This window comes from Seriola aureovittata, chromosome 17, assembly GCF_021018895.1.
Source record: "Seriola aureovittata isolate HTS-2021-v1 ecotype China chromosome 17, ASM2101889v1, whole genome shotgun sequence".
NCBI classification, from domain to species: Eukaryota; Metazoa; Chordata; class Actinopteri; order Carangiformes; family Carangidae; genus Seriola; species Seriola aureovittata.
In genome coordinates, this window is record NC_079380.1 from 10,850,829 (window position 1) to 10,869,664 (window position 18,836).

General features: G+C 43.2%; 1 protein-coding gene across 3 annotated transcripts in view; it reads right to left on the reverse strand.

The window, feature by feature from the left end:
* The window catches only part of col5a3a (collagen, type V, alpha 3a), a 47,281-nt gene that overhangs the window by 17,224 nt on the left and 11,221 nt on the right, over positions 1 to 18,836 (reverse strand). The window contains exons 5-31 of one of the 3 annotated variants that reach the window (XM_056401097.1): positions 14,207 to 14,329; positions 12,292 to 12,687; positions 11,241 to 11,360; positions 11,046 to 11,156; positions 10,887 to 10,940; positions 10,735 to 10,776; positions 10,193 to 10,255; positions 8,521 to 8,595; positions 8,262 to 8,345; positions 8,046 to 8,102; positions 7,630 to 7,683; positions 7,431 to 7,484; positions 7,252 to 7,305; positions 6,559 to 6,612; positions 6,252 to 6,305; positions 5,650 to 5,694; positions 4,310 to 4,363; positions 4,069 to 4,113; positions 3,747 to 3,800; positions 3,521 to 3,565; positions 3,052 to 3,105; positions 2,083 to 2,127; positions 1,618 to 1,671; positions 986 to 1,030; positions 801 to 854; positions 588 to 695; positions 55 to 108 (exon numbers count right to left, since the gene is read on the reverse strand). In XM_056401097.1, coding sequence (XP_056257072.1) covers positions 55 to 108; positions 588 to 695; positions 801 to 854; positions 986 to 1,030; positions 1,618 to 1,671; positions 2,083 to 2,127; positions 3,052 to 3,105; positions 3,521 to 3,565; positions 3,747 to 3,800; positions 4,069 to 4,113; positions 4,310 to 4,363; positions 5,650 to 5,694; positions 6,252 to 6,305; positions 6,559 to 6,612; positions 7,252 to 7,305; positions 7,431 to 7,484; positions 7,630 to 7,683; positions 8,046 to 8,102; positions 8,262 to 8,345; positions 8,521 to 8,595; positions 10,193 to 10,255; positions 10,735 to 10,776; positions 10,887 to 10,940; positions 11,046 to 11,156; positions 11,241 to 11,360; positions 12,292 to 12,687; positions 14,207 to 14,329 — 2,052 coding nt within the window. Of the gene's footprint in view, positions 1 to 54; positions 109 to 587; positions 696 to 800; positions 855 to 985; positions 1,031 to 1,617; positions 1,672 to 2,082; positions 2,128 to 3,051; positions 3,106 to 3,520; positions 3,566 to 3,746; positions 3,801 to 4,068; positions 4,114 to 4,309; positions 4,364 to 5,649; positions 5,695 to 6,251; positions 6,306 to 6,558; positions 6,613 to 7,251; positions 7,306 to 7,430; positions 7,485 to 7,629; positions 7,684 to 8,045; positions 8,103 to 8,261; positions 8,346 to 8,520; positions 8,596 to 10,192; positions 10,256 to 10,734; positions 10,777 to 10,886; positions 10,941 to 11,045; positions 11,157 to 11,240; positions 11,361 to 12,279; positions 12,688 to 14,206; positions 14,330 to 18,836 lie in introns of all 3 variants that reach the window. The other 2 variants (XM_056401096.1, XM_056401098.1) reach the window with 2 other exon arrangements.

Sequence of the window (18,836 nt, forward strand, 5' to 3'; positions counted from 1 at the left end):
AAGGAACCAGAGGACACATTCACTGATCATGATAGCTCATCACTGCTAAATCACCTTAGAACCTTGTCTTCCTGGGTATCCTGGCAATCCAGGCACGCCAAGTTTACCCTACAGAGAGAGCGGGAGAATTAGAGGGGAGGAAGAAATAAACTGGAGAAATGTCAAATAAAGATAAAAAAGTGCATGAAAACCATTTAATTAAGATTTTTATGACATACTGCTAACTATGCATGTACCAATTCAGCAGGATATCTCTACGTTAATGCATATAGTCATGACAGAAAGATTAAATGCTTAAACAGGCGCACTGGTTCAGTGGCAGTTTTGCTTTATGAAGATGTCATAAATGTGGTTGCATTAAAATCCATATGTTCGGTATTTCAGTGATTTTCAGACACACTATTTTTGTCACGATTAAAAACTGAGCTAAGGAAATGTAACTGTACTACCTCACACTATAATGGATGTAGCAGGATGAAGCAGGTTTAGATAAGATTTTTCTTAGAATTTGCAGCCTACTTAATCTCCCTATCCCCCTCTCTCGTGACCTTATCTTGCAATGTAAATGTAATCTTTAAAAAATTTACCTTCTCGCCAGCGATCCCAGCAGTTCCAAGATCTCCCATGGGTCCTGATTGGCCCTTTGCCCCCTCCGGTCCATCGTCTCCACGAGCACCCGGAGCTCCATTATCACCCTGAAGTCAAGAATGAGAGCAGAAGGGAAGTGATGGTTTTACCTCCATTCTGATGGAGAATAACTGAGAGGAAATTATACTGAGGTGATTAAAGTCCGCTCTCACCCTGTCTCCCTTGATGCCCATGTCACCTTTGAACCCAGGGAAGCCATCTTCTCCCTGTGATGCATTGAGGAGAGGTGATGTCTAGTGAAATTCTCTATAATCATAAATCGCACCACCGTATTTCATCACGTGTCAGTTTGACAAGTAGCAGAAGAAAGGCTTGCTAGCTTTTTTTTTTCACTCACCTTCTCTCCTTTGCTCCCTTTTAGACCCCTAACTCCATCTGCCCCCTGTGAAAAAGTGGGAAAAATAACACTTCATTTAACAAGAATCCAACATCACTGACACTGACGAGCCCACGAACAAGAAAAGACGCTGGAAATCGAAGGTTCCCTGTATTTCAAGTAATACCTCATCTTAAAACACTGAAATGATTAATAGGGGTGTATTGATTTCCTCTTGACCTAAGTTATTGAGCAGTTACTGACCTTACACATGATTGCCAACAAGATCAGGCTTCAACTTAAACTATGTGACAAATGGAAACGCCAAACAGAAATGCCATATCACAACTTCACTTTTATTTCTCAATTTCAAAAGCACACTCAGTCAAAATGGACTGCACTCCGCTCCTAAGGCACACAGCTCCACTCTATCTGACTCTGATGTTTCTCCTCCCCGTCAAATGTTCCTAGCTGTGTTGTTAGCAGTCCCCTTGAGAACCGTGGTGCTTTCCCTCCACCTGTCACCCATCAGTCATAGACTCAAACAAGCTTGTCCGTCACAGGCAGACACGTACACGCAGAGCGAATTGCGCGAGGGGAATATATATCTAAGTGGACATTACACCTGAGATCATGATGAATTTATGTCTCACCTTGACTCCGCGGGTCCCTGGGTACCCGACAGGCCCCTGAGCTCCTAGTAAACCCTGCATGAAAGCACAAACAACAGCATTCTTCAGTTTTAGCAACCAACAGCCAGCAGCAATATATTTCTCTGTCCAGATATGACTGAGCGAGGCACTCAGTCACTGTGTCATATCCTTAATTGTCAAGAGAAGAAAAAAAAAAAAAAAAGACAGAAAGAAAGAAAGAAACAGAAAAGGCGGATGATACTGATGAGTTCATGCTGCTGACTTTAATGGGCCGCTGATCTTGTACAATAAAGATGATGACATCGTAGGAACACAGTGATTATAATGATGAGAGAGAAAGCCTTATTGTAACCCAACGTGAGTGACTGCACAGTTACAACAGATTGCAAGAAAAAACATGAAACTGCATTTTAATATCTTGCTATGGCACTACAAAAGACGAGCCTCAGACATTCAGTTACCCACTTGAATTCCTTTCTCTCCCGGGGGGCCCTCTCTTCCTGGGTGACCCTGAAGCAAAAAAACATGAATCAAATTGACTTAGCTGTGCTGCAAATAAATCATTATTGTATCGCTCCTTGACTGAAATTCCTCAATGCGCCCGACCAATGACAAAGAGGAAACCCCCGGTGGCATTGAGAGCGAGGCACCATAAAAATATCATTGTGTGTCATAAAGCTTCGCAGAACAATACAAGAAGCATTAAGTGAAGCTCATTCAAATTTGTCTGACTGCAATCTGAAATTAATTATTGGAGATGAGAAAAGCTAGAAGAAGATTTTTCTTTTTTTTTTTTTCTTTTTAACTGTCATCCTGCTTTGGATCACTTCCAGAAATGACTCCTGTGCTCCCCAAGTGGCAGACAACAGAAAATATAAGTTGGCAAATTTTATCCTCTTGGCTACTCTATATTAACCAGCTCCTGTGGTTGTATATGTGTTCATATAAACATGTGTTTACATACACAGTTTGTTTGGTTGTATTTCTTGTTTGTATAGCATCATGTGATGGGCTTTTATTGTGACATTTCTGTACTGGATGTCCAGCTGCACACCCCGGTCGTCCGGGTCTTGTCCTCTTGTCGTCCTAATATGGTAGCCCTAAGCTTTTGCTTGTATATGGTGATGTATGGACGCATGTTTCACCTATTTTGTCAAAAAAACATTTGAATGATGAACTACCTGTGCCAAAATGCATCGCTTGAATGAAGTGCAGACTCTTCTAGTAGTCAATTAATAATTAGTAATCAATTGATGCAGCTGAGTTGTCATTTACATTCAGTGGGACTCTCTATGTATAAGTACGGTTGGGTCCAAAAGTTTTTAGATACTGGATGTGCAAAGGTACCGTATGTATTGATGCATGCATGTGAATGTATTTTTGTGCTGATGTATGCATATATGTACTTGCGTGTCTGTGTCTGTGTGAACTTACAGGCGGGCCATCAATGCCTGGTAGTCCCTGCATGCCTTGTTTCCCCTGGGGACCCTGTATAGGACAAAGACAGGTATGAATACTGCAGCAGAGCTTCAGATATGACAGAACACCTCAACTCATCCCTAAGAGACCCCATTTGCCACGTTGCTGCTCCTCTAGCAAACATATTGTATTTATGACTAAGTGCAGTTTTTTATTTTGCTCTCCAGTGTAGCCTCATGAAGTGCACCAGTCAAGGCCGGCTCTAGTGTCTGGTAAGCCTGTCTGTGTGTGTCTGTGTCTGTGTCTGTGTCTGTGTGTGCTTCTTGTGTATTGATTTGCTGTCTAGCCTTATCTTGTCTAAATGGGAGCCAGAAGTGGCTGGGTTGTACTGTCCTGCTCAGCCTGCCTCCCTTGGGTATGTGATGACAGAGGTCACAAAGTCACAGCTTTAATTCTGAAATTAAGTGAGAGACATGTTACCTACCTTCTCCCCTGGCAGTCCAATGGGACCCTGAGGACCAAGCAAGCCCTGGACCAGAACAAAGCATCAATCAGGTTAAGTGTCACAAGACTAGGAGAAGGCTGGGCGTTGAGGTTTTGCTTGTGTGTGTATATGTGTGGATGTCCTTGTGTGAGCTGGCAGTTTGGATTAGATTGCTGACATGCTGGAAAGCTGAAAATATGATTAACTCTTCTTTGCTTGACTGTACCTGTACTCCTGGATTTCCCTGTTGACCCGGCGGCCCTATCTCTCCAGCTGGACCCTGAGAACAAGAACAAGAAACACTGGTGGTCACACACTTCACATGACCTTTGTCGTAAGCTCATCGTCACATGGCTGGTGAACAGGTTCATTAGTAGGCCAGACTAATCCACTCCAGCTGATGTGTCGGTGAGATCACTTTCAAAGAAAAGTTACCCACATACTAATTTTCACTGAAAACTAGAACATACGTATATTACAGTCATCAGTTGTACATAATGGCATTTATGGGGATGAGATCATTTGATGATGAAGGTACCAGGACTAACCAGATTGCCCTTTGACCCCTGCACGCCATCAGTTCCACTAATACCCTGAAAAAAAGAAAAACGCACACAAACAAGATGTTAGAAAATCCTGGATGAAATGTCAAAGTTGGATCCAGACAGTTCAATGGCTTCCCGGTTTATCTTCAGTGGCATATTGATGATTCCGTGCACTAGGGGGCCTTTTATAGAGTTGAAGAGACTGAATAGTTCTGATCTTGTAATCAAGGAGATGTTGACTTACCGGTTGGCCAGGTGGGCCAGGTGGCCCCCTTGGCCCAACAAGACCCCGAGAACCCTGGAGACAAAACACAGCAAATAGTCAGCAGCTAACCTGCATACATGATGAGCTGGAGTGAGTCTGGAATACTAAATCATACATCAGAAGTAAAGAGACAGAGAGAGAATGAAACACAGAGAGGGACAGATAATATATTGTAGCGTGTGTGTGTGTGTGTGTGTGTGTGTGTGTGTGTGTGTGTGTGTGTGTGTGTGTGTGTGTGTGTTTGTGTGTGTGTGTGTGTGTGTGTATACGCATCTGGTTTTGTATGTGTTAGCCACAGAGACTGTGCTAGTCTGTGCTTGCGCGAATGTGTTTGTGTGCTCTGTTTTTGTCAGCCTCCCTCTTTGTAGGCTGGCCAAGCCACCTGTTCCAAAGCCACATCTGTGATCTCCTGGGAAGTGATTGATATGGAAATATAATCATTCAGGCCAGGATTTTATCTCTTCCCTCTCCGAATCTCCCTCTTTCCTCTTTCCTGTCTCCATCTCTCTTATCTCATCCACCACCAACCAAATTTCTGTCTTGAGTTTGTCTCTCGCTGTCTCACTTTTCCCATCGCTGCCTCTCTCTCATCAAAACAACCAACTCGCCTCCTTTCCTGTGTCTTTGTAGTTTAACACAGCTTGCCTAACATGTCTTATGGCGCTCTGTTTCTTCCTGCACTGAGTGATCCATTTGGTGGGACAGAGCCCTGCTGAGCCCCAGCCTCACCGACTGGGAGAAAGATACAGTGTGAGTCATAACCAATCAACCGGTGTGCGCCGCAAAGATACACAGAAAGAAAATGACAGGTTCTTCAGCGGTGCTCTTAAAATCTTTGTGGTCTCTCAATGATCCAAAGTTACTGTGCAGGTAAAATCTCTGTGACAGAATGTGAATATACTAGCATGCTCTGCCAGTGTATATTTTTGTTTTCAAGCTGTATGCCTGTTTCCGGTGGCCTTTTCTCTCCTAATGCTTGGCTGAACACCCTGGCGGTATTGCATTAATAAGGTTTGACTGCCCAACTTTTTCATTGTTGTTCTATTGTACACAATTTCTATAAGTTCTTCTGTAAGATTTTGACTAAAAGTTCTGCTGAAGCTTAACCCTGCTTAATCTTTGCTGTGGAAATCACTTCCTGTTCCTGTGATTCTGCACTACTGAAAATGTGTATTTCTGAGAACTCAATAAATGCATCTTCTCCTTTAAGTATTTTTAGTGTAGAGAAACAATACCCATGACATATCTTAATGTAGAGGTGTGCTGTGACGTTGGTATCTATGAGGGAACATTATATTCTTCCAGATGTGGTTACTCACAGGTTCACCTGGCTGCCCTCTTGGCCCCACAGGTCCATCAGATCCCTAGAGTAACAAAGAAGGAAACAAATTCAATACATAAATCTCATACACCTCTCCGAGTCAACCCCAGGCGTGGATAAATTTATATCCCACAGACATAATCTGTGAAAATAGCTCATTAAAGAAATTCACTGCCTGACAGATAAGGCTCAACTATCTTCCAGCAAAGACTAATAGATCGCTCGCTCAAACTTCACTCCACCCTCCTGTGTGGCTAGATACCATCTTGACTGAGCTTCTATCTTTCATATTTTCAATTCAATGTCAGGGATGCACTGCCTAGCTTTCATTTCTTTTGCAAGCCCTGATACTGAATTAACTCAGGCCAGCATAGCCAAATTAAAAATTCAGAAGTTTATGACTTTATTTGAGCGAAGCCTGCTTTGATCTGTGGTGCTTTACCATCTAAATGGTTTGTAGAATTGATTCGTTGATCTGGAAAGGATTCCCCTTTTAACCTTGCGTGATGGAAAAATGAGGCAAAACAAAGCACTGCTGCAGGGTGTGTTTTCTAGGCTTTCTTTGTTACAAGTAAATTTTATAAGGTACTGTGCACTCACCTTTTCTCCTGGCTCTCCAACAGGCCCATGAGGACCAGGCTTTCCTCTGTCCCCCTACAAGATAAAAGCATTAGCTGCAAGCCTCAAGATATTTAGGACTGTTCTGTTTATAGCAGAGCAACATCAAGCAGATGATTTTTAGTGTACACTGTCATCACAGAAATCACAACGATCATCGTGATCATAATATGCAAATAAACATCTGCTATATGGTGTGTGAGGTATTCATGCGTGCCGCAATAGCGCGCTGGTATCTGAAGGACTAAATAAATACAGTGACAATGTCAAGTTACCAAATCGAACTTACTCTGTGTCCCTTGTTTCCTGGGAGACCTGGCAGGCCGTCAAAGCCCCTGTCACCCTGAGAAGTAATAGAGGCATTAAACCCTGAAACACGCACACATACGATAATGTGTAAACATTAGCAGAATTGTACTGAAAGTCTCCCCTGGCAGAGCCTCCCATCTGCTCTGAGTGTGTGTCGGCGAGAGGAAGCTTTCAGATTAGCTGTAGGTCTGCTAAAATGCTGCTTTGACTGATAAAGACTCTGCTGTTCTGTCAGACCGGCATCAGGGGAGCCTGATTTATTTACTAAGCTCTTCCTGCAGCTGTTAGGTATTGAGTTGCCTCATTGTCAATACATATAATAAGCTGTGGGCTGCTTGATACCTAAAGGCTTACACTTGCAAGTGGAGATAGTTTGTTATCATGCAAGACCTTGCTGCCTAAACATGTGTGATATTGCTGAGTTCATGGAAATGAGAAAATGGATTAATGGAAACTCAACACCAACATCAGTTATATATATAGTTATAGTTATATATAGAGTTATATGGTCTGACAGCTGGCAATGTAGCTTTCACACAAATATCAAAACAAACTAGTATCCAAAAATATGCAGTAAGGATGTAAACATAAAATCGGTGGGTTCTTGGTCTAGCTCATTTAGATGAGATTATCACTACTGCAATGCAGTGCAGTGAGATCTCAAAAGGCTTACCTTAGAGCCTGTTTCACCTGGAGCTCCACGACCTCCGTCCACTCCCGCACGCCCCTACGAGATGCACAGTCCCGTTAAAACAGGATGTTGTTTTACAGTACATCAGGCGCAGTATGCTTTTAACGTGACACGTGCAGAGGTTTTCAGCGTGGACCACTGCAATACTCAAGCTATCTCACCCTTTTTCCTATCTTTCCATTAATTCCGGGAGGGCCCGGCAAACCACGTGGTCCCTGTGTGAGAGAGGAAGAGAGCAAAACAAATGGGAAAAGGTGTAATAGGGAAAGCACAAGGACAAAAGGAAATCAATAGTGCAACAAAGAAAAAGAGTGGTATGAAGGAAGTTAGCAGTGAGGTGGAAATAATGCCCTGACTTACAGGATGGCCACTGTCTCCGCTGTCTCCTTTGAGCCCAGTGGGACCTGGAAAACCCTGCAAAAATAAAAACAAAAGGTCATTAAAGCAAACATGATGTACAGGGGCGGGGAAATTCCACTCCACTCAAATTAAGCGCCAAAAAAAGAAAAAATGCAGACGAGCTAAGAACAAATCATCTTAAAAATCTGTTCATTTTTTGCAACCGTACAGTGATTTTTTTTTTTTATATATATATATAAAAATGAGGGTAGATTCCACAAGAGAGTGGAACATACTGAGCATGCATAATGATGAGGTTAGAGTGGGGAGAGAGTAGAGCTTGTGCCTGGTCAGCCAGAATGTGAAGCTGAGGTTAAAGGTTGCAGGAGCCCTTGAGGTATGATGCAAATTTGGTCAAGGACAGAGGAGTGCCTTACCAGTGGGCCTGGTCGCCCTGTGAGACCCATTGGACCTGGAGGTCCCTTCAGTGACAGCTGGAAGAAAAGCACAACCGGGTGGTTTATTTATGCTGCACATGGTTTGTTTTGGTCTTTAATATGCAATGAAATGGCCTTCGGAGAGCGTGTAATGCAATTGTCAACAGTCACTATGTTATAATATTGCAACAAAGTGCAGGTTTCTGTGACGTGTACCTTGGTCTGTTGCAGGATAGCTTGTGCCTGTGCCTCCTGGGGAGACACCACTGGTCCCTTCTGGGAATCACCTCCATACTGGAACTGGGGGCAATGACAGGGAGGAGTCGGTCCCCATTGCAGGATTTCCCAAATGTAATGAAGTTCAATCACACAGCCCCCCCTTGTGGTCATGCCACTACACCGCACTGGGAAAAAGGTGAGCTATCTGAGTGTTTGTGTGTGCATGAGCATGCATGAGTGTGCTTTAAGGTCTTACTGGTAGCATCAACAGGGTTCCTGGAGGACCTGGAATTCCATCAGCCCCAGCAAGACCGGGACGTCCTGGGGGACCCTGAAAAGAGAGGACAAGTAAAGGAATAAGCATTGACTAATGTGGTTGTGTGTGTGTGTGTGTGTGTGTGTGTGTGTGTGTGTGTGTGTGTGTGTGTGTGTGTGTGTGTGTGTGTGTGTGTGTGTGAGTGAGAGAGAGAGAGAGAGAGATAGGGAGAGAGAGTGTCTAAACGGAGAGAAAAACATCCCTGCAATCTAATCACTGTAAAAACAACCTTTACTCTATTTCCACAGGGTGTGTCATACACACACACACACACACACACACACACACACACATACTACCTTATCTTGTTTTTACATATTGTAAATGACCATTTTGACATTCCATTTAATGTAGCACTGAGTCATAAAGATTGTGTGAATCAGATTAGTGTCTAACAGGTATTCAAATTGGTCCTTTTGTGCAACAGCTGACCACTCTCTCATTCACTACCCCCTCTGAAGCGTTTGGACAATACGTTACTGCAGGAAGTAGTAATGTATATTGCTGTCACAGTGGCGAGAAAAATGTAATTAACAAAGGAAGACAGACTGGTCGGTCAGGGGTTCATCCTACAATGAAACAATAGCTTGAAATTTTTAGAGGAAAAGAACATGACAGAGGCTCCAGATGATGGGATCGCCAGCACAGTCTCCAGACTCTCTAGATGATGAACTGGACAGATGGTGAAAGCAAAGCAACACACATTTGTGTGAACTTCTGCAACAGAGCAGAGACAAAGTTTCTGAGCAATATTTATTTTCCATTGTAGAATGTACAAGTGTTTTTGGTTGTAGAATGAGTCAAATAAAAAGATTCTATGCTTCCTTAAAAACCAGTAGTCTCAAAGGTTTATACACAGTATAGACCTTAATTTCAGCCCTGTACTTCAGGATAAAATTTGATAATTATTTGTGGTTACTCTTTTTCTCTTTTTAATGCAATGGCTAATTATTTGTAAATATATCCAATTTGTTCATCCGGTACTCGCTCATTGATTTCAGCTATATTCACCACTGTTGCATCTCTTTTGATTTCATCTTCAATAAAATAAAATATAAATAAAATAAGATGAAATAGGTTTGTTGATTTGTTATGTAGGCTGAACATGAACTCTAAATAGCTCCTGAACACATGTAAAGCTTGCAAGCCATGGGGATCTGCATGGTAATAAACTGCCATCATCAGCTTTGCAAAGCAAAATGATAAAGACCATCAAACTAGTGGGAAATGACAGATCATCTGTGAGTGTGTGTGTGTGTGTGTGTGTGTGTGTGTGTGTGTGTGTGTGTGTGTGTGTGTGTGTGTGTGTGTGTGTGTTTGTGTTTGTGTTTGTGTGAGAGAGTGTGTGTGTGACAGTGTGTGTTGGAGTGTGTTCCATTGTGATGAATCACTTATCCAAGCAATCAGACACACAAAATAAGAAAATCAGGTCAAACATGTGTGAGTCAACATCCGTCCCCAAAGTCCAGCAGGTTCGGTTCAGTGAACGAGGACATCGTGATCCCATGGACATGTTTCAGACTGACCCAAATCTCTGTCCCTCAAGTGAAAGGGTCAAACTGAGGTCAACTGGACGTTAAGCCATTCAGTCCACACCCTAAGCCACACTCACCAATTCACCAGGATCTCCCCTGGGTCCTGGAGGGCCTGTTGGTCCAGCTGGGCCAGCGAGCCCCTGTGAAGGACACATTTACAGCACTCAAACGAACATTGAAGAGCTTCACCATACTGTAGGTTAGCTTATAATTAAATGAGTATCTTCCTCTATGTCAAACTCCGACCCTGCAAATGCTAGACAAGATTTGTTTATGTAGTTTTGAGTGAAAATCTTTTTTTTACTTCTTTGTGAGGGTCTACTTTTAGTTGTTGTATGGAAATATATAAAACCACAAACAAGCAATATCTCAAAAAGCAGTCTTTCACTAAGTGTCATTTGGCATGGCAACATTTTGTAGCGCATGTGTCTCTCTTTTGGGTGTGAAACCCTGTTTCCTTATGAAAACACCACAGTTGCGTTCCTGATGGCTACAATCCAAAATTCTTAACATTTCGCACCACTTCTGGACGGTCACATTATGGCACATCCTGTATAATTACGGTGACGGCAGTCATCATTTCCATTTACTCCTGTTTTCAGGCAGAAAATAGGCTTACCTCTGGCCCTGGTAGACCTGGGGGTCCCACCGCCAATGAACCCTAGAAACAAGCACAGATAGAATGCAATGTACATTAGGAGAGTGTGAACCGATTCTCATGCTCATAACTAAAGCTACTTGACTATTCATGAAATGCCTCTAGGAGCTCACCGGCTCAATAATAGCTGGCTCTCCCTTCTGGCCTTTCTCTGCTCTGAGGCTACCCTGAGGTGGGGAAACAGATGAATAGATGTGGATTGTTAGAAATCAGTCGACAAAGGCAATTGAAGACATGACCACTCACTTGATGAGTTCACTATGAGAATTTACCTGTCCGTCCCACGTCTGTGCTCTCTCCCGCTCCGCAAATTCAAAGCCGTCCTCGTATGCTTCATACTCCTCGTACTCTGTGTCATTCTTGAAATCTTCGTATTCAAGAAGCTGTTAAAGGATGAAGAACTCCATTAGCGACGGGTACTATAAATGCCTCGGTGAGGACACTTACTGTATTTGTATTTAACTTACCTCATATTCAGTAACATTTGGGCCCGCTGTTACCGTGGAAACTGAGAGATCATCATAGAGGTCTCTGTAAAGGTCATCTCCATACTCTTCCACCAATGGCTTCTTTACAGGCTTATCCTCCTGGAAGCCAACACACACACACACACACATGCACACACACGCACACGCGCACACACACACACACGGGTTTGAATGAGTCATAGAAAAGATGGACCAGGGCAGACCAAGCAGTTCTCATTAGCGCACAGTGCCTCCGAGTGAAGGCGTATTTTGCGTGTTATGAATGTTAGCAAAACAGGTGGATTTCATAGCAGTGTGTTGGTTATCCAGAATACGGGTCGACAGGTGTGCAGTTAATTACAGTGCTGGAGTGTAATTAGCTGATGGACGACATCAGATTCATGTCGCAGCATGGCAGAGACTGCAACAGCTACAGAAACAGCATGAGCATGAAAAATGAGTTTACTTGGCAAATTAGCAAAAGTAAACATGAAGGAGACATTACAGAAGCATCTCTTGTTTGTTGCTGTGTCAAGTTAAAAATTGATTGAAATTTAAAAAAACAAAAAGAAGGCTGCACAGTTGTGGTGGCATATTCAAAATAATGTGCAGTTTGATTTAAACAGTTTATATGGTATCTGAGAACAATGTTCACCTTGAACCAAATATTCATTCTGTAAGTCCACATACTGTACATGAAAACATATACTGTATAAAACACTACTTTTTTTGAAAAGTAGTATGCATGTAGTAGTGCATGTTCTGCAAAAAAATAAAAAATAAATACACACACACAGCCAGAAGGCTGAGTGAGATAAACAATTTCTCATTCAAGATGCATTCACCACTTTTTCTGCTAGGGATGTAGAGGATGTGATGATTAGGATGGTGCTGGTTAGTGGTGGTGGTGGTGGTGGAAAGCAACTGTAGAAGGAAGAGGTGCTCACTATTGTTAGGAGGTATTAGGGGAGTGATCGGTTAGAACTGCAAATGGCAGGAGGGGTGAGGTTGGAGGGCATCTACAGGCAAACTTGTCTACCTCCTCAGTTACCACTGATTCAGGCACTGTAGTGGGCACCGCGGCGGGTGCCTCGGTTGTGGAGTCAGGTTCGTGTGTGGGCATCTCCACGAGGGTCTTGTCGAAGACTTCAGTGGGAATGACAGTTTCTCGGGTGTTCTTAATTTCTGGCAGCACTGTGGTCACAAAAGGGTCTTGGGATAGATACTCAGGCAGTGTTGTGGACACTGTGAGGAAGCCGTCCTCAAGACCCTCCTCCTCATGCTTTTTCTTTCTGGATCCCTTCTTGCCCTTGCCTCTGCGCTTGCCTTTCGAGCCCTTGTCTCTCTTCTTTTTGTTCTTTTTGCCCTTCCTGTCCTTTTTGGAGACCTCCTTTGGTTCTTCTGGCTGGTCACTTTGCATCAAGGCATCAGACCCAAGTTGGGAGTTCTTTTATGAAAAAGGGGAACGCAAGATGAGACAAACACTGCTGTGAATGAAAAAACAATGGCAGAAATAGCCTGCAACAGGAAAGTAAAGCAATTCATATATGACCTGTGACACCTTTACAAAGTCAGACACCTACTGTGATTTCCACTGGTAAAAACCTAAAAGCAAACATGAAATGAGAAGGAACAAACACATGTAAAGTTGTTTCCTCTTAGTCAAAGCAGAAGACGTATTTGTTTGGGAGGTCAGAGGTCGCCCTGTCAATGATCCTATAGAGGTGCTAAGTGTTGCAAATTCTTGCTCTGGCAAATGAGTAAATATGGCTTGTGTCGTCCTCCAGAGTGATGTCCATTACATGTCACTAATATGAATGGCCTCTGCCTGAAAACGCCGCTGAAGGCCAAGTCTGTGAAAAACACCACTGACGTGATTTAGATCCACTTGTAAACAAGGTCTTTGACTAAGGGAGGATGATGGGAAGTAGGTCAGTGGGGTGACAGATGTTGACATGTTCTGGATACAGAGCGCGTTGCTCAGCTGTAGTTCTACAAAAGCCAGCTGGATGACTATCGGAATGGCCTCACACTACAATTAATGGACTGCGCCTGGAGCCTTATCAATGTCTGCGCACAAAAGTTGACAGACACACGTTCACTCACATAAGTGTGCACACATGCGAGCGTATGCATGTGGCATACGCTTAAAAAAAATAGCCGCATAGATTAGGCAATTCATGGGTTAAAACTGTGTATTCCTCGAAGCCCAGCCACACACACACACACACACAAACCTACACCTCCACTGACTGCTTCCTTCCTCCTTATCTTTATCTTTCACACACCACCAAAGAAATATACAGTAATTCATATCCATGATTGATTCTATTTTTTATACACGCCTTGAGAAGGGGAAGAGCTATTATATCGTGTTTGAGTTATGGGCTCTTGGCTCCGTGTGTGTGTGTGTGTGTGTGTGTGTGTGTTTGGATGTGTGTATGCTCCTTGCCAAAGGAACACCTGAGCTTAAAATGCTCCACTGCTGGCTGCGTTTGAAGGAAGACGCTCGTACTTTGACTGATCTTTTTGCAAAACACTTGGTACATTTGCACTGTGCTCAGACCTCTTCTTGGCTGGGGCCGACGTCTGCTTGTAAATTATATGATCAAGAGTCTCTGGGACAAATAGCTCTATTGATAGGCGTGCTTGTGCGCCTTTTACTGGTTGGCTGTGATGCAAGCACCTCTTCAAGCCCACTTTAGCAGCCAAAAGGACCTGACATGAGTGTCAGAAGTAGAAATACATCTTATTGCTTAAACTTATTATAAAAAAAGAGTCTCTTCTACAAGAATATGCAAAACACAATAAAACAGTAAATAAAATGAATTAAGATTTCCAGGACTTTGTGTTCAAATAGCAATACATGTGATGTCTCTGCAGTAAACTGAGGTGAAACTAAACCTGTGATTTTTTGGGGGGTTTTTCCAGTCGGCATTATCTCCTGTTGGTGGCACTATACTAACCTCCTGCAGGTCCAGGGTTTGGCTGTTGTATGGCAAAGCAGATTCACAGTCTGGTATGTAGTTATCACAGTAGTTGGCAGCAGCCTGGGCATCCTCCAGAATCAGTAGTTGCTGAATATCTCCCTGAAATAAACCAGGGAACAGACAGAGAGGCAAACAAGTGTCATGTTATGAAGTCAAATGTACAGGAGAAGAAGAATAACCCCATTGGAGCACTGACAGAAACATTCAGTAGCTGCTGCCGCACTGTGAAGAGACATTTTGCGAGGACAAGACGACTGAACAATACCTTGTACGCCGAAGACGCTGTGAGAACGACAAAACTGGCTGCATACCTAGATGTAAGGCAAAGTGTAACACAGCGGCATCAAAAAAAGGAAAACTGCTACTGCTGCTACAATTGCTACTGACTACTGCTTCCCTGTGTTCCATAACTCCACGAGGGGCCTGACTGCGTACACAAAACAGTCAAATAGCTCTCTCTCACCCCCCTGTCAGGACCTTTCACTTCCCATCCTGCCCTGGAGGCGTAGCCAGTGTGTATATACAAACACACACAGAGACAGCACTGCTGGAACCTGCAGTGCTGAGCCCAGAGCCTCTGTTGGCTTTGTGGCCTCAACATCACTCTTCTGCCCACGTTGCTTTAGAACATAATGCTTTGTAGTGCTGAAATAACTAGTCGATGAACTGTCAAATACGATACCAAACACAGAGCTTTACGGATGTTTTTCTGTTACATGTCACCAATAAATAAAAATTCTTATTACAACAAGATTAACACAACAATTGTGGCCCAATTAACTTTAGCCACTTGTCATTATTTTTGGGCATCATCATGTGTTGAATGATGAGAAAAAAAAAATAGATCGAAAAGATGAACTGAAATAACTGTAAGATGATTCTCTGTGAGACGCAAGTTGGAAAATAATTCAATATAAATGCAGGCAGCCCCATGGCACTGTGTTTGACAGGGTTTAGATTACATTAGCGATACGAATCTATGTAACTGACAGGCCACTGCAAACATATTACCGGGTGAAATGTTATCCAGGGACAGCTGGGCAGCCATTTGTGATGAATTAAGTCAGATTAACTGCTCGATGTTGTGGTAATTACAGTCCCATTGTAATCTCTTTAATTAGGCTTTAGCGGCCAGAGGTGAAATAAATCAAAACATATCGCTTCTCCGTTTCCTGCCACCAGATATATATCTTCTAACGCAGCTGAAATCAGGCCTTATCAGCACTGCATGTCTACGCAAAGCCTGGATCACCATACGCAAAACTGTAAACCTTGGAATGACTGCTGAAACACTAATTTATGCTTTAATACATCAAACATGAAAGGAGTTGTTATCCACTTATCCTTTTTTTTTTTTCTTCCTGCTCTGGCAAAAAGCCAGTGTCAAGCAAAGGAAATTATTGCACTCTAAGGTGAGAGTGAGAGAGAAAGGCAACAGGGAGTTAATCCAATCTAATCCAATCTCAATTTGAGATCAAAGGCAACACTTCTACAGAGAAGTTTTCCTGTTTTTCTTGCCTGGCAGGGGCTCTCTGCTGAGTAAAGTGTTGCCCAAAATCATGTGTGCTCTGCCATTCCCCATTTAGGATGGGGGCAAGGACATCTGACGAGGACGTGAGGATGTGCTGAAAAGGAAAACACCTCAGCTGAATCCACAAGTTTCTGATGGCTAACAAACATACTGCATGAGTTCACGCATGGCTCCACTGGCAAAAGTTCACTGGTGTTTCAGGGAGTGACCTCTTTGCTTTCCCCCTGCTGTCTGCAATAACTTGTTTTGTGCCCGCTAGCCAGCACCTCATACTGCTTTACCAAACGACAGACCTAATATGAGGCACTGGCCGCGCATTTGCAGCCTTAATCAGATCTCAACCCTTAACAAATATCTTGTGTGAGTCACAAACTCGTGTTGGTTAAGGAGCAACCGGAAGTTTACCACAAACATGCTCACTGTAATGGAAAAGCCTGTTGATGCTTCTCATTCGTTTAAAGTGCAACAGATGCTCACATCTAACCAAAAACATATGACCACCATCACACATAAGTCATTACCAGCCCAAAATATGACTTAAACGGACCCTGACAGATTCGATGTGCGTCTCTGATTTGGGTGATAAGTCGGCGTGGTTGCTGAACATTAAAAATAAAGCTGCTCTTTAATGATATGCTTGACAAGTCATGGTTTCAACACGCCTGTAACAGTGAGCCAAAAAACATTTATAATTTCCAGTACTAATCGAGGCAGAGGGGATCTGAATTTCCTAACAAATAAACGCTGGGCTGGATCTTATCTAAGCAGTCAGCGTGTTTGAGGCACAGACACAGGGCACACAGCAGCCAAGTAGGAGCTCAAGCAGACTTGTGGACAGTTTGATGTTTGCTTTACTGCAAATGCAAGCAGAGTGTTGAGCTTGAGCACCAAACTTCTGTAGTCATTTGTATGCAATCTGGAAGCAATAGAGACATTAGTGGCTGACCACGGTCCCCATGCTCCCACGCTGAGCTCCCACGCTGGGAGAACTGGGCCGGAACACCGGCCTCCTCCCACAGAACCAGGGCCTGGGAACAGAGGCCCAGAGGTCAGCCTGTTTAATCTCTCCTCCCCTGGTACCGGCCTCACCCGAGGTATACAACACTGATGCTTATACTTGTGGCAGTGAATGCATACGTGCACACAATGACACTCATATTTCACCATCACATGTATCGATGAAAAAACGAAAACAGAAAAAAATATTTGACTTTTTTGAGATTTTTTTTTTTATTTATTTATTTTTTTCATGTGGTCCAAAAAAAGCAATTTATTAATTCTACAACACTAGCACAGTGACCACAAAAACAGCACAGGCTGGACTAAAGGATGGATCTGGGTTAGTCATCACAGAAAATACAGTATCATCATCATAACTTTTCACATAGAATGATTTAAAAGGACATGGGAGTGTTTCTGGAGCATAGCCAAAGATGAAATGGTCTCCATTGCTTCTGAAAAGGGGAATTTATAGAGTTCACAAAGAGACACATTTCCTAACTGAAGTGGAATATAAAGAAAACTGGAGAGCCTGTCAGTGTATGAGAGGGGAGCAGAGAGCAGGACGGGAGGGGCAACTGAGGTTAAGTTAGCGCATAGGGAAAGTAAAATGAATGTGTGGACAAGGTTAAGGGGGGGGCGTAGTTATTGACTACACACTCAAAACCCAAATTAGAAGGTGTTCACCTGTCAGGACATCTGGTTTCCTCCTGGAGAAAGTGAAGAAGGTTGTGTTTCTGTCCATTAGGCCAATGGGGGAGTGATAACAACCCTCCCTCTGTGCTTTGGTCAAATTTAACTACGCTATGTTCCCTTTTGCAGACTGTGGGATATTGGGACACGGAGGGGAAACTTGCGTGTACCTTATTACACCTCTATCTATATTTCCTTTTTCTCTCTTGCTCCACAGCTGAGCAGACACAGAGCCACGAAGACATAGCAGGGGAAGGGGCTTGAGCTGATCTCTATTTCATGCTGTGGGCGAGAGATTTAGAGTGGAGCCTCTCTGGGAATGACAATGGAGCGGTTGTTGCATATTGTCATGTGAAGCACAGAGAATGACTTATGACAATAGAAGTTACTGCACTGAAAAAAAAAAAAAAGAAATTGGAATCACTCCCAGAGTTTCATTTAAATCCTCTTGCTCTTCCACTTTTCCCGTTGCATATTGATACATGTGTGGGCACATACTCTAATGCTATTAACTGAAGAAGTGCACTTCAACTTCAAGAGGATGAAAATGATCAACTTTTTCAGGCGGACGCAATTTGAAATGACCAAAAGCGACGATTTTATCCGTGACACATGTCCCCTGCTTCTCGTTGAAAGACACAAAAACCCAACATGTGCAGCCGAAAGAAGCAAGTATTTCATCCTGCAAGAGGATGAGCCTTGGCCCTCACAAGACATGACCAAACAGTCAGACGTGTTTCTTGGCGCCCAAATGCACAGATGGCCATTCAGACTCGCATCAACACATCTATAGCCAACAGATCCAACTGACAAATCCAAAAAGCAAAGAGTGTGTGTCATTTCTTGGCTTTGCAATGACGAGGCCGGGCATGTACGAACAACACGCCCCCTCCTCCCCCAACTCCTTCCCAAACACCTCTTTTCCTCTGCCCTGCTTTGTTCCTGCAGCACTTGATTGACAGGAGACCCTCGTCACCCCACAGCCTCTTGAACTGTGATTTCTTTTTTTCCCTTTAAGTCTTTTCCTAAGTAGCTTTAAAGGTGTAGGGGGTGGGGGGTGGTGGTGGGTGGATTCCACAGTCTCAAATACAGTTTATATCTCTGCTTTTCCCACCATTTCACCAGCACAACTGGACTGTACTGTATCATACTCCATAGGTCACATAGAGTATATGATGTATGGAGATGCAATTTACACAGGGAACTTGCAAATTCAAATTTTCTATATTTCTTGTGCATTTTTATGCACATTTCTCCAAAATTTAGCCCACAAATAGTTGCTTTGTTTTTAGAACAGAATTTGAAGCAATGTGGGTATGAACAGTGCTTGGCAAATGGTGCAGCAGGGAGAGGTTCTCTAATCTAAACAACAAACGATCCAAA